Source organism: Strongylocentrotus purpuratus, unplaced genomic scaffold, assembly GCF_000002235.5.
Source record: "Strongylocentrotus purpuratus isolate Spur 01 unplaced genomic scaffold, Spur_5.0 spur5_scaffold_13, whole genome shotgun sequence".
Lineage (NCBI taxonomy): Eukaryota > Metazoa > Echinodermata > Echinoidea > Camarodonta > Strongylocentrotidae > Strongylocentrotus > Strongylocentrotus purpuratus.
In genome coordinates this window covers 1296324-1311698 of record NW_022145598.1, presented here as the reverse complement: position 1 = coordinate 1311698, position 15375 = coordinate 1296324, and the positions used below count along the sequence as shown (strand labels likewise).

The 15375-nt window shown below is 35.4% G+C and overlaps 2 protein-coding genes across 2 annotated transcripts; one reads left to right on the top strand and one right to left on the bottom strand.

Annotated features, from left to right (window-relative positions):
• Positions 1–1712: 1712 nt before the first annotated feature.
• LOC115923356 (putative uncharacterized protein DDB_G0271982) lies at positions 1713–11080 on the top strand (the record flags this gene model as incomplete). Its single annotated transcript, XM_030983816.1, has 3 exons — positions 1713–1857; positions 10225–10292; positions 11000–11080. Coding segments are annotated over exons 1-3 (294 nt in total), but the record flags the coding sequence as incomplete, so codon positions are not given.
• LOC115922931 (myosin regulatory light chain 12B-like) lies at positions 7215–14497 on the bottom strand. Its single transcript, XM_030982677.1, has 4 exons — positions 14395–14497; positions 10111–10313; positions 8952–9113; positions 7215–7527 (listed from the first exon to the last, which is right to left on the bottom strand). The coding sequence occupies exons 2-4, from the start codon at positions 10289–10291 to the stop codon at positions 7361–7363; spliced, it is 510 nt and encodes a 169-aa protein (XP_030838537.1). The 5' UTR covers positions 10292–10313; positions 14395–14497; the 3' UTR covers positions 7215–7360.
• Between the last annotated feature and the right edge of the window lie 878 nt (positions 14498–15375).

Sequence of the window (15375 nt, the reverse complement as noted above, 5' to 3'; positions counted from 1 at the left end):
GGAATCTGTCACTTGTAAACAAAATAAGACGCCATTGTATATTCAGCTGCACACACCCCGGTATGTTCGGCGTTCTAAGAGGGAACACATGCCGTCCTTAGTATCATTTCGGGGGGGGGGGGGGTCAATTTGAAAGTCTGGTTTCTTTGATTGTTAATTAACCCCTATTCTGTGTATTTACAAGCAAAAGATTTTAGTCATCAGAATCGGGTCATATCCCCTTTTGAATGGTTTGACATGCCATTACATATTTTATATACACTACACTCATTATGATTTAACAAATAATAGCTTTGCAATTATGTTCATTCTTTATGGGATGTCGTCTGCTTGGGCAGTATTGGTCCATATAGTGACATCAAACATCGTTATTTTTTTTCCGGCGAATCTCTCGTATATCCCAGCTGCTATATGGAGGTGCTTGTATTTGTATTTTTTATAAATCACCCGATTATGTAGTTGACCTAAAGCTTGTACGATGGCCATCTGTAATCTATTTAATTCAGAAATGAAAAGCATACAAACTTGGTTTACAGCCAATAAACTCTACATTAATCGCGATAAAACATGTTATATGATATTTAAGAGTAGGAATTGTAGAATACAAGATAATGTAATAAATATTGAACTTAATGATCTAAGTATAAAGAGAGAAACCAGTACTAAATTTCTTGGAGTAATCATTGACGAAAATTTGAACTGGAAGGAACATGTTAATTACATTGCTTTAAAAATATCTAAATCCATTGGAGTCTTTAATATTTTAAAACACATTTTACCACTGAAGATTTTAACAAATTTGTATAACTGTATGATTCTATCACATTTTATGTATTCTAATATTGTATGGGGCGTTGCTCATTTTATTTATCACAAAAATTGTTTTTACTACAGAAACGTGCAATACGAGCAATTACCAAATCAAACTATTTAGCACATACCCAACAATTATTTAAAAAGTTAAAAATATTGAATATATTTGATATAAATAAATTACAACTAGCAGCGTTTATGTTTTCTTACTCTAAACAACTATTGCCCAATAACTTTCATGACTATTTCGAATATAATTGCAACATCAATAAATATAAAACAAGAAATTCCAATAAAATGTATGTACCTTTTTATATTTTTAACTTTTCAAGAACTACAGTAAGTTTTAAAGGCCCACAGCTTTGGAATGAGTTGCCAAACGTATTAAAAGAAATATCCACTGTTTTTACATTCAGGAAAAAATATAAATGTTATCTTCTTAACTGTGAGTAGTTTTATTTGATCTAATTGCCTTTTATGTGATTTATGTAAATAATTATGTTGTGTTTTTTATGTGATTATGCTATGTTATATTATCTGTTTGTTTGATTGTTTTTATTTTTTATATTTTGTATAATGTATTTCTCTTGAAGGGTGGAAATATAGGGGATCAACCTTGACAGGCCAATGGCCTTTGTTGATCCCCCACATCCTCCACCCTTCATCCTTATTTCATCAGTACAATGTAAATGAATGTTTTTTGTATGTATTTATATTGTTTTAAATGATGATTTGTTTGTATATCTTTTAATGTGTTTTTTTAAAGAGATGTGAAATAAAATTGAATACTTGAATACTTGAATACCAGTTTCTAGTGATACATTTAGTTGACATATTTGTGATTTTCTTTGAATGTCACCTTTAAGTGTTTTTTTTACATGTTTGAATGTTCGTATCAAATGGGAAGAGAAAGGGAGGAGAGAGAGGTAGGAGAGAAAGGGAGGAGAGGTTTTGAGAGAGAGAGAGAGAGAGAGAGAGAGAGAGGGAGAAAGAGAGAGGGAGAGAGAGAAAGGGAGAATGATGATGAGAGGGAAATTAAAGATTGTTAAATAGGCAGAGATCGAGATTTATAAAATATAGGTAGAGAGGTTGAGAGAGAGAGAGAGAGAGAAAGAGAGAGGGAGAGAGAGAAAGGGAGAATGATGATGAGAGGGATTATTAAAGATTGTTAAATAGGCAGAGATCGAGATTTATAAAATATAGGTAGAGAGGTTGAGAGAGAGAGAGAGAGAGAGAGAAAGAGAGAGGGGGAGAGAGAAAGGGAGAATGATGATGAGAGGGAAATTAAAGATTGTTAAATAGGCAGAGATCGAGATTCATAAAATATACGTAGAGAGGTTGAGAGAGAGAGAGAGAGAGAGAGAAAGGGAGAATGATGATGAGAGGGAAATTAAAGATTGTTAAATAGGCAGAGATCGAGATTTATAAAATATAGGTAGAGAGGTTGAGAGCGAGAGAGAGAGAGAGAGAGAGAGAGAGAGAAAGAGAGAGGGGGAGAGAGAAAGGGAGAATGATGATGAGAGGGAAATTAAAGATTGTTAAATAGGCAGAGATCGAGATTTATAAAATATAGGTAGAGAGGTTGAGAGAGAGAGAGAGAGAGAGAGAAAGAGAGAGGGGGAGAGAGAAAGGGAGAATGATGATGAGAGGGAAATTAAAGATTGTTAAATAGGCAGAGATCGAGATTCATAAAATATAGGTAGAGAGGTTGAGAGAGAGAGAGAGAGAGAGAGAGAGAGAGAGAGAGAAACGGAGAATGATGATGAGATGGAAATTAAAGATTGGTAAATAGGCAAACAGATATATATAATACACAAATATACAATGACACTCGAGGATCTAGCTGAAACTATTCGCATCGAAGGAACATCAACTAGTACTATTCTCCCGAGGGCCATCGGCCCGGGGGAGAAAAGTATGGCTGTGTGACCAAAGTTCGCGCGTGACCAAAGTTCGCTTTCTCAAAAAATCGGTAAAATTTCGAAAATCTGATATCACCAATGGAAAGAGGATCATAAAATTACCCAGAAACGAAATTTTCTTTGGAATTGGGCGCGAAATTGTGAAAATATTGACAAAAGATCGGCACATTTTGCAGTTATTTGCGTCCGTTCCGAAAATTACCAACTTACCGATAAGGGTCTGGAAATCTTCATTTTGAGAGCAGATATCCTCAAAATTGTAAGTAATAAGTGGTACCGTCTGGTTGTATGATATTTTGCCTTGCAAATTATGAAATTACCTTATTTTGATGGATCGTATTTTTGTATAAATCAGCTGTAAACCCCCGTGCGTGAACTTAGGTCTCGTTGTTTTTATGACTTTTTTAGATGCAGCGCGCATGCACGATCGGACATCGAATTTTTAGATCGCGATATCTCCGAAATCCTTCGACGATAAATGTTGTAGTTGAACCAATTGGTAGTAAAATACTTTGCCGTCCATTTGGTAGTAATTAAAATAAATAAATTTGTGTAGAATATGAGAAAACATGGATCGAATATCACATTTTCTAATTTGTTCTAAAATCTGCGCGAACTTTGGTCACCCCTTCATACTAATGGTCATTTTATATTTGTTTTATATCCCTTCCATCTGTATTATTCCTTGTACACTTCTGTAATAACATGAACCTTATACTCACATTCACATCTACACTCAGATCGAAAAGAAATAAAGAAAATTGCACGGCTCAAATGAAACATTGAAGGATGTAAAAATGTTTAGCTGGCGTTAGTGTAGTGCAGTTATCGCACAGCGTAAATTGCATATAGCTTGAGCGCCGTGACACCGCAGGGGTTGACCGCGCAGAGGCACTTTGAAATCATGTACGCGCTCGCTGGGAAAACGCAGAGTTCAAGAATATGCGTTTTTTTATTGTGAAAAATAAAAAATGAACTATTTCGATCTAGTCGGCAGGAAACGTCTTTTACAGTAAAACTATTTTTTTTTCTTGTTGTGTACACATCTATATATATATATATATATATATATGTAGATTGTAGAGAGTGGTAGAGATTGAAAATGCATTCTTCGGAAATTATAAATGGCTTCAATCAGTTATCACAACAAATGAAGATAAGAAACCTGTCACTAAAACGCAGAAAAAAAAGGATAGTTTTCTCTGAACTCTACTGTATGATGTCAGCAGAGGGCGACATTCCACTATAAGTCGTAGCTTCTAATCGTCCTGTTTTTAATAACACTTTAACAAAGGAAGGTCCTATGAGTATTTACTGAGCTCTGTCTTGTAAGATACAGCAATCATGAAAGAAAAAGTCACGATATACCACTTCACATCTGAGAGGCTTAAAGGCATCATTTAACAATGTTAAATCTGAGATGCATGGCCCTACATGTTATCAGTGTCTTTGATATGGTGTAATAATGAAGCCCTAACAAAAATTGCGCTTCAAAATGATCATGAAGTGCCCCAAAAGATGAAAATTCTTTGAGTGACCTGTTTTACCATACTCATTTCCCCCCAATAGACTGTACTGTTATCAAAACCGTTCGGTAAACGCAAAATGAAATTTCGATTTTTGATCATAAATATCTCGATAGTCAGACAGGGGGTTTCCTGACTGACCTAAAGGTTTATAATGATCATAGCAGCATGAGCTAAATCCACGATTTTTCTTTCAGAATCTGAAACAAAGTTACCTGATGATCTCTTTAAAGGCAGTATTTTCATCGATGTCCAAGACATGTTTAAAAGTATTTTACAGGAATAGAAATTAGGACAAGTGAAAAATAAAGATACACAAATGTTTGATGTTATGTATTATAATTTATTCATTAAAAATATTAATGCAATTACATGATATATCTACTATCTAGCTATCACAAATCAAGCAATTATTTTTATATTCACCAAATAATATGAGATTATTTGAAGGAAAATTATCAAGATAAAAGAATGTAATACTTTAAATGAATTCAATTAAATCTTTGGAATACAAGTATCAGAATGTATTAACATAGAACATTATCATAATATATTCATATACGGTGCAATTTTCCTCTCAGGTACAGCATAAAGTTGTTCAAGAAAACTCTGACACTTGGCTGAGGCATGCCCCACGTACCATCTACTTGCATACAATGTGCCTGTTATCATAATTGAAACACATGTTACAGTATTATCAGATAGGATAGGGAGATTTCCTGTCTTGGAATTTAGGGCAAAAGCTCTCACAAATACGAATATATTACAAATCTTATGCGCTGGGAATGATGTAATTGGAATAGTATAACAGGAATGCTTCTAAGCTTTTCTCAATATCAGGTACTGTTTATCAATATCATGCAAATTTACTAATTGCTTAATTCAATTTTTTACATCCATTGTAAAAACTTCTGTCCTGACCATTTATGCTTGCCTAAGCCATCGTAACATTTATTGATTGTTTTTTTAATAGTTTTTTACATACTGTAATTACATGTACTTGTATGCACTAGGGTGATTCAATGTAACATGCCCTAAATGATGTATGTCTCTTTTCCATTCATTTAATCCAAATATGAAAAAAATGTATAATGATGGTGATCCCAAAAAGAACTGGTCCATTTTTGAATGAAATAAATGGTTAAATCTCTAACGGGACTCATTGCATGTAAAAGCCCAATGTCAAAGAGAATTACAAGATAGTTTTCACTGCAATGCTGTTATACTTTTATGCAAGTACTTGTATTATTCTTATTAAAAAGTAATGTCTTTACTACAGTATAGAGGTATGGTTAGTTCAGCTTAAAAGTACTTAATATATACGAGAAGCACCAATACATATCAAATGAAAAACACAAGCCCCACAGCATTTACTAACCCTCATACAATTCAAGAATGTGCTTACTTATGGCACAAGTTAGTGATTTTCACTCATTGAAATGCTGAAATTAAATGCATATTACAAGATTGTATCTTAACATATTTATACACACCTGTATTTTGCTGCTTTCCAACGGTTATGATAAATCACAGAAAAGTATGCATGCAACAGGGAGAGTAAAATATGAAGCACATCCTACCCAGCAAACTTAAATATTTTATTCCAAGCATTCAAAATGTATACATCATCTAATACAAATTGGACAAAGCTTGTAACTGAAGTATTTAAATAAGTATATAAATGAAGCAAAATAGGCCTATTTATTGAATTAATAAACAAAAAATAATCAAAGCTGTGATATCATAGGTGATTGAATGTATCAAAACATATACAAAGGAACTAAATACTGTACAAGGTTACGCTATATTGTACCATTATATAATTTTCTAATAATAAACTTCTACTGGGAAGCCCTGTATGACTCGTTACCTGTCTAAGAAAATAAACGAAGCAAAGGTTTATCTAAAATAAAAATTATGGAATTGTTTATATTCTAACATTTTCAATAATAATAATAATTAAAAAACCCACAAAAACAAAATCAGTCAAAATAAGTCCAATAATATAAGAGGCAATTTACTCTAGAGATGTGTATCTTACAGAAACAATTCTGACTTCATACGCCATCTCGGGAATCGACTGCCAATTATCGTTATACAAAAAAAATACTAGATCTACCCTGTGGAGTGATCAAGTGTTTTGGATTTGCTCTGTGACTATTCAATCATTGAAAATTATGTTCACACTACTTCATCACACTTCTTAATGACAGGATTTTTCCAGCACAAAGAGAAAACTTAATGGGGGCAAGGTTGCTGTAGTTTGTAGCTTTAGCTTAAGGTTTAAGATGCAAAATCTCTGTTATTGAGTCATTGTTGGGTTCCAAACTGATAAAGCAAATACAAAAATATTCAAGCTGACCTGAGATACTGAGAGGGGTATTTTACACACTTTACCCTACAGGCAGTTTCAGTCAAGTTTTGACTCTTTCATGTACACCATATGCAAGATAATCAAGATTTACCTATAGAAAACTTTGAGTAGTGCGCTGACAGATGCAGCAAAAACTTCCCACATGATTTTGACTTTTATTATGACTAAATGTCTTGACGGAGTCAGAAAAGCATAATCCCATTTACTTTTGCATCGAGTTAACGCCCTTTTGGCCTTCGACAGACAATACATTTTAAAGACATCCCTCAAACCGTTTTAAATGATTCTAAGATCTCATGCAGGGGCGTACGCAGAGGGGGGGGGGGGGGGGGGTTTTGGGAGTTCAAACCCCCCCTTTGGTATTTTTATGAGTGTAAACCCCCCTAAAAAAAACTAAAAACCCCCCCCCCCTTTTTTTTTAATTTAAAAAAAAAAAAAAAAAAAAAAAATTATACCCACGGCTAACGTAAAGTGACCTTACCCCCCCCCCCCCCCCCCCAACGAAAAAAAATGTCAAATTTTCGAGACAAAAAAAAAAAAAAGAGTGTCCGCTTACCCCCCCCCCCCCCACTGAGCGACTTTTCGGCCGGCGCGATTTTCAAATTTTCGGGAGCAAAATATCTCTTGTGTGATCTATATGCCCAACTACATCCCCCTCCCCCAATCCCTCAAAAATGTTTAAAAATACCAATAAAGCAATGTCTGTCTGACCGACGTTAGTTTCTTCAAGTTTCTTTGGTTCCGTGCTTGAGGATGCGGCTGAACTCACGATAGTTGAACAAACCCTTACTATCGATCGGAGCCCCACTTAAAATGCCATCGATCTCCTCCTCGGTAAAGCGATCTCCCATGGTGCTCAGAAGTTCACGCAAGTACGGCTCAGGGATGACACCTACAAGCACGGCAAGAAGGAGACAATTAATCAATAGCAGTACAGGGTTTTTGATGTCTTCTAAATCAATCAGTATTCCTCTTTGAATTGGCAACAGTCATTCCTATTTTCACTCTTTGTAGTTTTAAAAAAAATCTTGTTTTTTAAGAAGGTAAGATATTTTGCCTGTCCTTCTTCAATTATTGACATAAAATTAAAACAAGTTTTTAGTTTATGAGCACGGAGTCAAACAGTTGTCATAGAATAAAACTAAAAGTACTTTTCATTAAAACTCTCTAAGGAAATCTCACTTGAAAAAAATGAAAAAGAAGAAGAAAAAAAAGGAGCTCAAAAGTTATAGCAGACCTGATAAATTGAACTTGAAATAGATATTTGAAGAGAATATAATGTTTGGTCTATCTACATGTAATAATAAAACCTATATGTACATTTATATTAAAGGTAATACAAAGTTTTGGTAAATTTTGAAAATTGGGTGGATAGTGATTCTTTACAATTTTGATATATTTGGATTCCCCTGTGGATGTATTATAAGCACACAAATTTCTAGCCCCTAAAACACTTCTGCTTTCGAGAAAAATGGAATATAAAAATTTACCGGTGCTCCCGGTAAATTTTAATAAATTTCAAATAGCGCCTACGGCCGTACAATGGTAGCTGCGACCATGCACATCTCAGAATATGTAGTTGTGATATATAATTTCCAAACGGGAATAGCTAATCGGTCGATTTCAGTCAAGAAATATTGCTTTATAGCTTAATTAATATACTGACCTTGAGAAGGAGCTATACAACATAAAGAGTTTATTCTTGACAATTTCATAACTTTAGACTCGATTTCAACCGCGACAACGATCATTGAATATTTACGGATCGCATATGCTTCCAATATGTTCATTTGAACCAAATTCATGACCCCATACCAAAACTTTGTATTACCTTTAAGAAGGTATCCATCCCAGGGGATGCTCAAGGCACCTACAAAGCAGTATTATAACACTGGCTTTAACCCAGCTGCCCCAAGGTGCTCAAAGCATTCAAGGAATAAATTCCTACCAGGTATCCATTATTGCACCTGGGGGGTGTTTCACAAAGATCAGAAGTTGAACTTAACTCAAAGTTGGACTTGAACACTATGGAGAGCCATTTGTAGCCTTAAAATAAAATATATTCAAAAGCAAAATTCAATTTATTTAGACTTTTCATAAATTCTACATCAAGAACATGAAATCTCCTTGATAATAGAAAATATGAAAGATTTCAATTTTTATTTTAATACTTTTGAAATAACTTTTACAAAATATATTCAAAAATACTAACAGCTTTCCATAATTGTTAAATCCAACTTAGGATCTTTGTGAAATACTCCCCAGGGTGGAGAGTGGCAAACGTAAATTAATTCTGAATGAAGGGGTGCAACCTACCACTTGCTTCAGGGTCAAAGCAAGCAAAGGCATTGACGATGACATCCTCAGGGTCCGTACCGTTGAGCTTCTCTCCAAAGAGAGTCAGGAACATGGTGAAGTTGATTGGTCCTGGTGCTTCGCTCATCATGTCTTCAAGATCCTTGTCTAGGGGGTCTTTACCTGTGAAGATACAAATGATGTATATGGTATTTTTGTTTATTCATTCAATATTTTCTTGAGACAGGGAATTATTACGTATACATGTACATCTTTTGCTACGATACTGCTAATAAAAACCGGTTACATTAAACTCAATCATTTATAGTGTATTACAAGGGTTGGTTGAACAATGAACAACAAAAGAATAGGGAAACTAGCAACAAAAATTTGGAAATCTGAGTCACAGACTGAAAAGAATAAATTGTATGGAACTGGCGTTATGTACCCAGGTCAGTACTATAAATTTTTGTCTTCTTTGGGAATAAGGCGTGTTTGTTTTTTTGTGTGTGTGTGTGTGTTTTTTCCCTCTCGTTGGGCTAATATTTATCAGTTTTAAATGCTTTAAAGCATATTTTTTAATTAAAAAAAACAGTTGGAAAAAAAACTGAAATAAAAAGCTGCCCATAGATTTTTTTAATTTTTCGGGTCAGTCGCAAAGGGCAATACATCTTTTTTTAAAGGCCTAATTCTAAAAGACACTAGTGCCGATCAAACCAATGACCTCTGCATTTCCATTCTAGTGCTCAAACCAAACGACTGCGAGACCCCAACAAAATTACAATTTACCTTCATCTCTTCCCTTTCATTCCCTTTTCTTTCAATCCTGTTTTTTACCTAGAGAAGCATTGGCAAGCATACATGTATCATGGACAAGGGCAATACATCTTGTTTTGATTACCGGTAGGCCTAATACTCAAAGACACTAGTGCCGAGCCTGGGATCGAACCAATGACCCTCCCATTTCTAGTCAAGTGCTCAAACCAAATGACTGCGGGACCTCAACAAAATTACATTGTACATGTACCTTAATCTCTTCCGTTTCATTCCCTTTTTGTTCAATCCATGCTTCTTACTTAGAGAAACAAGCATACCCAATGACTGCGAGACCTCAACAAAATTACATTATACATTTATCTCTTCCCTTTCACTCCCTTTGTTTTGAATCCTTGTTTCTTACCTAAAGAAGCTAACATATCATGAAGATCCTCCTTGTCGATGAATCCATCCCTGTTCTGATCTATCATGTTGAAGGCTTCCTTGAATTCCTGGATCTGTGCTTGATCAAACATAGCAAAGACATTGGAGGTGGCCCTCTGCGCCCTCTTCTTCGTCTTCTTCACTTTGGTTTTACTCGCCATGGTGATTGTTTATCGTCTTAACCTGCAAATAGAAAATATCAGGATAAGGTATATACTAGAAAGATATATACATGTAAGAAGACAAAGCTTGACACTCTATTGACTGTATATTTCAAATGTGTTGAAATACAAACAGGGGGACATGTACAGAGCTGCCAACCTTTGGAAGTACAAATTAGTACTCAGCACCTCCAAAATTAGTATTTTACCATCAAAATTAGTATTTTTCAACCGGCCTTCCTTTCACCTATTAAAAACCTATTGATGTCATAACGCAGCGCAAATGCATACCGTAAAGACCATATTTTTGCTGTAATTAGTTTTTTAAAAACATATTCAATTGTACATGTTCATCTATATACCTTGTTTTAACTGAAAACTCAGTTCTTTTTAGTTCCAAGCCCTTGCTTCAGCCACAAAATCACCTTGAAGATTCTCACACAAGTGACTATAAGCCACTCCATATAAAATGATGCACTGAATTCACAATATGGCTCTTGTAAAAATCTGCAATAATGTACAGTGATGTATCAATGTATCAACTGCTGGACAGACTGTAAAGAGGTTTGTTGAACTTTGAAGCCCCAAAAGAGAAAAGTGTTATAGCTTTGGTGAAGGGCAAGTGCATACTAATACAATGCAATATTATATCAATCAGAATAATGAATGAAGTCATTAAAAAATGATAATTCTTGTTAATATCAAAAGGCTAGTAGAGAGAGAGAGAGAGAGAGAGAGCGAGAGCGAGAGAGAGAGAGAGAGAGAGAGAGAGAGAGAGAGAGAGAGAGAGAGAGAGAGGGGGTGGGGGAGAGAGAGGGGAGTATCTTCATTCTCTAGGAATAATGGAATTACAGCTTTCCTACTTTCCTTCTCTAGAGATGCCAAACTTACAGCCTTCCTGATAACGTTAATATTCTTTCCTGAACATACAAGCAAAGATGCCCTTCTCATCATAATTGTGCCTTGAGAACCACAGACAAGAATATGAGGCAGGTGCACGAACCCATCACAATTGGACAATTGGATTAATAAAGCAAAAGCTTGAGCCTACACGCAGACCGATTGCACATGCTAAATTTCTACATGACTGTAACTCTATGTAATCTCACAAGGCCTATTTATTGTCCTTTAAGGGACACATAGTATTCAACGTTGGACAAAAGGATTAAATACTACAATGTTCAGGAATAAAGGAGGCAGATTAAGACGAAGAAAAAGAAACATTGACAAGGATAAGAGAGTGGAAGAATTGTTCAGTACTCTGACTTAAAAAATGCAAACAAAAAATAAAAATCAATGTAAGATCAACATTTAGTTCTGAAAAAAGAAAGTATTCAATCAAATGTTACATATTCTCCCTAGTGGTAACCATAAAATCTACATGTACATGTACATGTAGATGTCATTGTAGATGTTCATACATGTATGTAAACCATGTAAACTTGCTTTCCCACTAGTTTTTATTGCTAATTCTTCACAAAAAAGAGAAAGAGAGAGAGATAACTAACAGAGAATTAGTTACAAAAGAACTCTGATAATAAATGTTTATTATTAAAGCAATATTGGTTATTTGTAAAACATACATAAAATGTACGTACATGTATCACACAGATTGCTTGTAGTTGTACGATGTACATTGCATGTCTCTGTTTTAAATATATATATGGCTTTGCAAAACATGGATCAGATCATGACTACATGAACAACTTCTCGAAATCAAACTATTTTGTTTATAAGTGGATGTATGATTTACAAGTACATGTACACATACATGTACTGAAAAGCAAACCTTACTCCAATAAATGTTTGCTGAAAAAAAACACCCATAAACAAACACACACAATTTTTTTTATTTGTTAAAACCTAACAAAACAAAACAACATCAGCAACAAATCCTGTTGGGTTAAGATACAAAATGAGATCAAAGTAAGCTGAAACTATGCCAGATATTCCCAACTCAATGATCTTTAGGCTATGTCACAGCAAGACGTCACATGATCGTCATTCTTCCATGTACAGTGTACAGTGTACATCAAATGATAAGGCAGAGCAGAGGTCATCTAACAATACACTTCCAAAAAGGTCATTTTTGTCAAGTTTCTTGTCATAAGTAAAGTACACGTATCATACAGTATGTCAAGCAATGTTCTGTCTTTTTGTGTTTCAGTTTGGGGGAATTCTACAGGGATATGTCACAATCTTGAGTAGATTTTGATGTTGTTGCTTAGCCAGATACATCTTTAAAAAGAAATGAGAGAAAGGAAGTTTCAAACCAAGAAAGAAAGAATAAGTCTTCAGAGTAAAATTAATAAGAAAATTTGAATTAAACAATGAATCAGTTACGGACCAAGACAAATTTCACCTGTTTTGAGCGAATTTTTTTCAGCATTGTATCCAGCTAAAAACATTTGTTAAACAACGAGTTAACGACACAATTTCAATAGAACCTGTAAGTGATAAGCTAGTATGATATTTATGTCCGGGTAAGAAAACAATTAAATAGCACAGACTCCATCCTTACTTTTGGAAAGATACAAAGACAAAACTAGGGATGATTTTTTTTTAGATCTAGAAAAGACTAGTCTAGATTACAATATCTACTTTGCATTTTCAGCTTTAGAAGTCTACATGTAGGTGGAATGACTTGGTAATGCAATTTTAAAATAGTTTAATATAGATTGGTTGGATGCAAGGTAAAATCACTCTAAAATACATCGCATAATAGCATAACACATATCCCACACATACCATACCATGCCAGTGTCACTGAAGAACCACATTTGCAATGAAAAATATATCCTAAAATATCACATTTTAGCGATGTAATCGGCGGTCCCGCTACCCGAATCTGAAAAATCGAGTATCTTACGCGTGTCTGTAAGAAATATGGGTACCATAAAATGAGCTTTATTTCATGTATTTTTCAGATTTAGAGCCCGATTTTGTGCTGGTCGCAAGCTCAAAAGTATCTCATCGCATGTATTAAATCAATGTAGCCGCACACCGCAACGCACACACGATATCTCTAATTCAGATTCCAATATCCGATCACCACAGTACTAGTTTTCGGCCTGGCGAGCTCCGGGGAGCTCCGGCGTGGGATATCTGCTCCGCCCGCTAGTGCTATAGATCAGTGCGGAAACGCACGGCGCGTGCGCGCGCTTCCTAATGACTTTGTACATGCGGCCGAAAACTGGTACGCTATGCCGAAAACTGACTCCGAAACAGTGAAAATTGAAATGAATATTGTCATGGCAATTCGTGATTTTTTTCTGGGATTCTTGTTTTGTTTAAATAATAATAATATTTGCTTCATGATTTGAACAAAAAATGATAATAAATAGGAAGTAAAGGGTCCTAAAAATAGGATTTTGTCTTAAGTGGCCGAAAACGGGCTCCTTTACTCTATACGGCACGTTAACTACAGTACACACTAAACATAGATCTATATCTAGTGGGTAATCCTTTGTTAGGATAAAATATTATCAGTGGGCTTGGTGTTTTAGGCAGTATAGATGACACTCCCCACTACTGTATAGGAGTAATCCGTCACACAAACAACTCAAGTGAAACGTGATACACGGGAGCGGGTACTTCCGCATTAGCTTGGGCTCGTCTCCGGCAGACTACACACAACCTACCGTATAAACTCAATGGACAACAACTTAACCCAAAATGAAAAAAAATGTCTACGCAGGATCCGCATTGAAAATGGAAATATATTCGATAAATTTCACCCACTAGATGTACACAAGAAAGGTGGTTAAGTCTTCACGTTTGTAAAATATATTATTTGATACGGAAAAGTCACAAAGAAATCACACAAAGATGTTAATTCTGACGTAACTGAAAAGGAATTTCGAGTCATAAAACCGCAGAATTGCAACCACTGCACAGCCATACACACCCAACACATTCGCTCGCAAGGTGGTTCTTACATGAAAATGTAAGATAGAATAAATAATTTCTCCAAGCAAATCACTGATTGATCTTCGGTCCCTCACATACCACTCACGATCTGCCATTAACATCACATATTTAAAACAAATACATATATCATTATACACACAAATCTGATGTATTTTGCACGGTATTTACATTACCTCTCGACAGGAATTATCAATGTCAGCCAAGCCCTTTTTGAGAATTGCGCATGCGCCACTTGTTTGAGTCGTGTATAAATTCGTTTGGTACATTTTTGTAAGGTGAGTAAAATGAACAAAGTTGTCCATGATTTTTGTTTTTGAAGACTACTAGTGACAGATTGATGATTGTGTGACTGCGGATGGGGAAGAAGACATCTTTAATTTCTAATTTGTTTAAATATATCTAATTATTAGATAGAAATTACAATAAAAAATATTACACTCATTATCATTATCAATTAGCTGATGAAATTGTATAAAAGATAGAGTCTGTTTTTGCAGACTAGATTGAGTTGAACTTTGCATGTCACGTCTGACGGCGAATGGAGGGCGGGCGGCGGGGGGGGGGGGGGGGGGGGGGGGCAACCTAAGCGAATGTGCCGACAAATTCAAAATAGACTATAAAAGCTTCATATTTGCTGACGTAACGTGCAGGCATAGCCACGGGGGAGGGGGGGGGGGGGGCACGTACCCCCCCCCCCCCCAAAAAAAAAAAAAAAAAAAAAAATCCAAGATCGGTTGAACTTTTTTAGACCCCTTTTTTTGACCTCGATCGATGTATGTGCCCCCCCCAAAAAAAAAAAAAAACCCATCAAACTCTGGCTACATGCCTGGTAATGTGTAAATCAAATTTACATATTTCTTTCGGAGGAGGGGGGGGGGGGGGCTGCTGCCTCCGGCCGGTAAGATATCTTAGCAAACAGAAATGAGGTGACACACTCGTAACGTTTCACTGTTTATACGCAGAGAGATGTATTTATCATGATGGAAATGTGCAGCTGGCTTAGAATTTGAGATAAGCACAGGAGCACGGATTCTAGTCTACCCTGATATCAAGTTAGTTTTGTGAGGTCCCTTCCCATTTGTTCTGTTTAAAAAAAAAATCAAAACATTCTATTTTCCCCACATAACATTTTCTATAATACCCTAACGGTGCAT

Bases quoted from the DNA above. Each gene is read 5' to 3' on its own strand.
- LOC115922931 (XM_030982677.1), bottom strand. From the start codon at position 10,291: ATGGCGAGTAAAACCAAAGTGAAGAAGACGAAGAAGAGGGCGCAGAGG. The intron at 9,114-10,110 runs GTAAGAAACAAG...GTATCTTCACAG, and splicing joins TGATATGTTAGCTTCTTTAG to GTAAAGACCCCCTAGACAAG. The intron at 7,528-8,951 runs GTAGGTTGCACC...CCGTGCTTGTAG, and splicing joins CTTTGACCCTGAAGCAAGTG to GTGTCATCCCTGAGCCGTAC.